The following is a 6,530-nucleotide window of genomic DNA, read 5'->3' as shown; positions in this document are numbered from 1 at the left end:
GACAAAACCTAGAACAAATAATGGATGTCTGTTCTATTAAAATGTCAGAGGGCCCCCTGCCTGTCTTTGCTTAGGGCCCCATATTTCCTAAATCCACCCCTGCTCAGAATTATAACAATATTAACTCTTGGAATTAAAACTTTGTGACTGTTTGTGTCATTAGTTTCTACGGAAGAGGATTAGGGCCACTGAAAAAAAAATAAAAATAAATGATTTTCAAATTTTATTTCAGTTTAACATGGGAAAAAAGTCAGAATTCTGGCTTTAATCTCAGAGTTCTGACTTTAATCTCAGAATTCTGACTTTAATCTCAGAATTCTGACTTTAATCTCAGAATGCTGACTTTTTTTATTGTCAGAATTTAGTCAGAATTCTGAGATTAAAGTCAGAATTCTGACTTTTTTCCCATGTTAAACTGAAATAAAATTTGAAAATCATTTATTTTTATTTTTTTTCAGTGGCCCTAATCCTCTTCCGTAATTTTCTTTGATTTGGCTTCGTAAAGTTTTATTTTTGGACATGCAGTACCTTACATGTCCTTTAGAGGCCAGTATCCAGCCATTTATTCGGATCCGCTTGAATATAACTGTAGAAGAAGAAACGGAGCAAAACAACATGGCAGCGCCCGCGGAGCACGTTGACTCCGCTTCTGAACAGACAGAACCCCCTGAAAGCGTCCCAACAGGAGCTAAAGAAGCCAATAAAACATCTGGAACATCAGAGTTCGAGTCGGAAGAACTAGAACAAGATGAAGAGGAGGAGGAGGAAGAGGAGGAAGAGGAGGAAGAACCTCCCGGTCCAAAGATCCGGGAAACTCCTCAGGACATCCAGTTGGAGGCGATCGCCAACACTGTGGCGCTTCACCCCAGCAGGGACGTCCTGGTCTGCGGGGACGTGGACGGGGACGTGTACGCGTTCTCCTACTCGTGCACGGAGGGAGAGAACCGGGAGCTGTGGTCCTCCGGACACCACCTGAAGTCTTGCCGCCAGGTGCGCATCTCAGCGGACGGCCTGAAGCTGTACAGCGTCTCCCGGGACAAGGCCGTCCACATGCTGGACATGGAGCGAGGGCAGCTGGTGACACGCATCCGAGGGGCCCACGGGGCCCCCATCAACAGCCTGCTCCTGGTGGATGAAAACATCCTGGCAACTGGAGATGATGGAGGCACCCTGAAGGTCTGGATATGAGGAACAACTTATGGCCTCCAAAAGGAATTTCTCTGTTTTTATTTATATTTAATATTTCAGATTATTGAACAGAATTTAAATGCGGACAAATAGAGCGAGGATTTATTAAGTTATATTTTATATTCTCTTATTAATCATGGCCTTATGTGGTAAAGTAATTGTAGCTTTAAAGTTGTAAGAAAGTCATATTTAAATGTCAAATCATTCTGGCTTAATCCTGTATATTAATGTACCCTTTTTAGGCCATATTGTCCCAAAATCTAGAAAATTTCTATAAAAAAACAAAATTCTCTCTTAAAATCTTTTTTTTCTTTTTTTTTTTTTGTCTTATACAGGCCAGTTAGTTATACGTCAGCCTGAACACCTAATTCAGCCAATCATATATCAACAGTCATCTGTCAATCAAATTTTTTTCAGTCATAGCATCTTGATTCATATGTCGCAGCTAATATACGCAACGGTTGAAATATGAAATCAGAATAATTTCCTTTCCCATTGAGTTCCGTCCCAGTGTTCACGGGGATGGACATCTGCATTGGCACTGCCGCTTCCCAGCGCCTTTAAGAGACATGGATGCAGTAAATTAATCACGACCATCATAGTTCCACCACCATGTGTGACTTTCAGCATGATGTGCTTTCCCTGAAAGCATTCAATGTAATTATAATTTAGACTTTGACTAGGCCACTTAAAACACTTTCATTAATTGTTTTGAGCCATTCAGAGTTGTGCTTCGGATTTTGCTCCTGCAGTTGAGCTTGAGGTTGCACGCTGATGGGAGGATGTTCTGCTTCACGGTTTCCTGTTAAAGTCGTAGGGAAGTAGCCGTTCCAAACGTTGCATTTCTAAATTATACCGAGTCCTGCCCGACTTTACACGAGTGAATAAAGTGAATGTGATTGGTCGTTTATCAAGGGGGCGGGATTGTTGTGGCGGAAGGTTCACAAGCATTTTGGTTGTGACCGGTTTGTTGGAAGCATCTTGCTAACCAGTTAGCAACTTAGCGCTAGTAGGTTCCCAATGGGAAATTCCATTGGGACCAAGTAGCACTAAATTGGTGACTTAGCAACAACACTGTCAAGGAACGCTATGGACAGAGGAAACATGCAAGAGGAGGAGAGTTTAGTGTCGGAGGTCGTGGATGAGTCTCCTCCGTCATCCATTTTTTATTTAGAGGAGGAAAGCGGGATGAAGATGTTGTGGAAGAGGATGCCAGGGAGGCAGAAGCTTGGTTTGGTGTAGAAGGCTTCCAGCCGTACATGTTTGAGCCCTTGCCTCGCAACGCTGCCAGTTCTGTTAGCTCTACGCCTGCCGAAGACACAGACGTCCATCCCCGTGAACACTGGGACGCAACTCAATGGGAAAGGAAAGGGTTCTGATTTCAACCGTTGCGTATATTAGCTGCGACACATGAATCAAGATGCTATGACCGAAAAAATGTGACAAATGACTTTTGATATATGATTGGCCGAATTCAGGCTGACGTATAACTGACTGGTCTGCAGAAGATAACAAAGAAAAAAAAACTGATTTTAAGACAGGATTTTTTTTTAAATAGAAATTTTCTAAAGTTTGGGACAATATGGTCTCATAAAGATTACATTTATATACAAGTTTAAGCCAGAATGATTTAACATTTAAATATGACTTCCCTACAACTTTAGACACGTTATTACCCCATTTACACTACCCTTGAAAAACCGATCCATGCCGAGACCGGTCGGAGCTCGGATCAGTTAACCAGGCTGAGCGCAGTTCTGACGACCGTTTACACATCACGCTATCTTGGTTCCTCCACTCCTCGCCTCCTAGTGACGATCTGCGGTATTACTGTCAGTATTGAAGGAGGAAATCAAGCAATTGGTGGCGGTAATGGACCAAAAGTTGTTTGCCAACCGCCATAAAACACAAGAAAAAGACGAAGAAGAAGGAGGGAATCAAGCAAATCAAAATGTTGCGTGGAGAAGATTTCGATTGCTGTTTATAGTTGTTGTTCTTCTTCTGTTTTGTGTTGGTTGGCAAGCAACTTCCGGAGGGGCATTACCGCCACCTACTGGAACGGAGTGTGAATCGGGATGTGCAGCCAGACGGAGATGACGCGTTCTGCTCATGTGCTCTTGTTATCAGAGAACCTAGCCAGGGAAAAACCGAGCCGAGCCCACCTCTGGAACTGGTCTGCAGTTACACTCGAAAAAACGGTTCGGTTGTGTCTATCTCGGTTCAGTTCAGTTTGCTTTCCATTTACACACGATAAGTTATCTCAGTTACTGAGCTCGGACCGGTCTCGGCACGGTTTTTCAAGGGTAGTGTAAATGGGGTATATGGGACAGACGACCATCAAACATCCAATCAACCCAGGAGAGACAGATGAATGTAGCATGTGTGCTGAAGCAAGGAAAACCTTCTTTGGTCGAGATTTGTTTTTTATTCAGTGACGATCCATTTCTATTGAACCAGTCCCACATAAAAGTTTTAAGCCACTTAGCAGGAGAAAAGGTCCCAAACCAAAGTCAATCCAACTTTGTAGCTTGTTCCTGTTCAGGGAAACTCCTTCACTGTATGAATTCCAAATGAAACCCACATTTACACGTAGCCTGCTATTTAGAGAAGTGAATATTTCCCCCCCTGTTTTCAATTATATCGTCATTTACATCAACCCGCATAAATACACTGTCAAGCGCCATTAAAAACTGTAAACATCAGACGCTTGCGTGACATTAAGGATTTTCTGCCGCATAATGCGACGTTCAAGAAGCTAAAACGCTGTTTACCCCTATTGACATGGCAGCACATAACTGGCGTTATCAGAAATCTCCACGATGGCCGGGGGTTTTAGAAAAAATCGTTTTCTGTTATTAAACAGAGTTTTGGTGTAAACTAGAGGTCAAACCGCACGGAAATATCTGCGTTTTCCCTTCCTGTAAACTCAAAATAAAGATTGATCTCAGCTAACGTAACGTTAAGCAAACGTAACATTTGCTTTACAGGTGTGGGATATGAGGAAGGGGACGGCCATCATGGATATGAAAAACCATGAGGATTACATCAGTGACATCACCGTAGACCAGAACAAGAGGATTCTGCTCACAGCCAGGTGTGTGCCACTTTCTTCTTGGTCTTTATCGCTGTTGGAGATGGACCTGCACAGTTTAGGATCTATGTTCTAGCAGGGAAGTCTGTTTTCTCCAGTATTTGGTTTCAGGAACAGAACCGATTGCTGTCTCTTAAACTGTGGAAGTCTAACCGCCTTTCCTGATGTGACCGCTGGGTCTACAGTGGGGACGGCACCATGGGCGTCTTCCACCTCAAGCGTCGGCGCTTTGAGCTGCTGTCTGAGTGCCAGAGCGGCGACCTGACCTCCGTGGCGGTGATGAAGCGGGGTAAGAAGGTGGTCTGTGGCTCCAGCGAGGGGACGGTTTACATCTTCAACTGGAACGGCTTCGGGGCCACCAGCGACCGCTTCGCCCTCAAGGCGGAGTCCGTGGACTGCATCGCGCCAATAACCGAAAACATCATGTGCACGGCGTCCATGGACGGATACATCCGGTACGTTGGGGTTCTTCCTGGCTAACTTCTGTTGGATATGAATCAACTTCTAGAAGATTCCCTAATTAACCCGTCAGTCCTCACTAACTCGCCTTCCCTGTCGTCTTCCCTCAGAGCCATCAACCTCCTTCCCAACCGGGTCATCGGGTGCATCGGGCAGCACGTCGGCGAACCTGTCGAAGAGATCGCCAAATCCTGGGATTCCCGCTTCCTGGTCAGCTGTGCCCACGACCAGCTCATCAAGTTTTGGGACATTTCCGGATTGCCCAAGCTGACCGTTAATGATTACCGCAAGAGGAAGAAGAAAGACGGGCGCATGAGGTCGCTCAGCAAGAAGGCCCTCGGCGACAACGACTTCTTCTCTGGACTTGTAGAGGAAACTGAGAAAAAAGAAGAGGAAGAAGTGGAGGAAGACGATGATGATGATGACAGCGACAGCGGGAGTGACTGATACGGTTGATGTTCTGTCATTTTAAGACTGATTTCAAACCAAAATACCGGAATTGTGGATGAACTCTAAATCTCTCAACAGAGTCCGTTTTTTTCCTGTTTGAATCGACAATTCCTTTCCGACATTTATACCGTTTACTGGAACAGCTTTCCATGGTTTTACAGCAACAGACATCATAGCATTTTTCAAGGATTTAATATGTTTGATAAATAAAAGACGGTCTATAACAATAAAACCTATTGATTGATTGACTTTATTGATCTCACAGTGGAGAAATGAACTCGCTACATCAGCTCAAATACTCAAAGATGAAGAATGTTTCTAAGGAAAGAAAATGTGCATAGAATATATAGAAGACAGAGGAAATAATTGTTTTTGAACTGTTTTCTGGAATAAATCTGTGGGTTCATTTGTATTCGGCTCTCTGAGTAGTATGCGCAAAAAAAACTTGCATTTTACACAGGATTTGTAAAAGGAACATTAAATGAAAGTTGTGGAAAGCAATGCAACCTTTCGACCTGGCTTGAAAATGTTCAGTAGCTGTCCAGATTTATTGGTTACCATAAAACTATCCTTGGATTCTTGAAGCTCATCTAGATAAACTGAGATAATAGATACGGCCGTTTTTAACCTGAAAAGAATTTAGCATGTTTTTTGTTTTTTCACAATTTGGAGGCTTTATGGTTTAAATCCCAACAAAACATTAAACCTCGTACAATAAAATGGCACAGCTTAAAGAAAGACAAATTCAAACAATCTTAATTTGAGGTAAACTGGAAGTATTTCTATGGAAGAGGATTAGGGCCACTGAAAAAAAAAAAGTTTACTGTTTTTTTAAATATTATTTTAGTTTAATATTGGATAACAGTGAGAATTCTGACTTTAATCTCAGAATTCTGACTATTTTAAAACCAGAATTCTGGATCTTAGATGGGCACCATGAAGGAAGAGATGTGGGAGCACTCAGCTTCACTGACTAAGATGTGAGTTGTTTGGCAGCGGCAGTAACACATTGGTGGGAAATGATGGAATTATGTGACCTTTTATGTCCCAAGGGGTCCCTGGTGATGCTGTTTCTTTAATGGAAGAGCAAAAGGTGATTAAAACAAGAGAGCTAGTTTAGTCTCTAAAACAGACATGGCTACGGCTTGATGCTAACAGGTTTGTTAGATTAAAGTCAGAATTCTGAGATTAAAGTTAGAATTCCGAGATTAAAGTCAGAATTCTGAGACTAAAGTTAGAATTCTGAGATTAAAGTTAGCATTCTGAGACTAAAGTTAGAATTCTGAGATTAAAGTTAGCATTCTGAGACTAAAGTTAGAATTCTGAGACTAAAGTCAGAATT

At 42.6% G+C, this 6,530-nt stretch overlaps 1 protein-coding gene across 1 annotated transcript; it reads left to right on the top strand.

The window, feature by feature from the left end:
- Window positions 1-600: 600 nt before the first annotated feature.
- wdr55 (WD repeat domain 55) lies at window positions 601-5,626 on the top strand. The gene is made up of 4 exons (XM_015394585.1): window positions 601-1,176; window positions 4,176-4,282; window positions 4,465-4,734; window positions 4,849-5,626. Exons 1-4 carry the CDS (start codon window positions 616-618, stop codon window positions 5,183-5,185), a joined length of 1,275 nt encoding a protein of 424 aa, XP_015250071.1. The 5' UTR covers window positions 601-615; the 3' UTR covers window positions 5,186-5,626.
- Window positions 5,627-6,530: the final 904 nt, after the last annotated feature.

Source organism: Cyprinodon variegatus, unplaced genomic scaffold (genome assembly GCF_000732505.1).
Source record: "Cyprinodon variegatus isolate N-32 unplaced genomic scaffold, C_variegatus-1.0 Scaffold696, whole genome shotgun sequence".
NCBI lineage: Eukaryota > Metazoa > Chordata > Actinopteri > Cyprinodontiformes > Cyprinodontidae > Cyprinodon > Cyprinodon variegatus.
The sequence above is the reverse complement of the archived record's forward strand: the minus strand, read 5'-3'. Positions and strand labels throughout refer to the sequence as shown.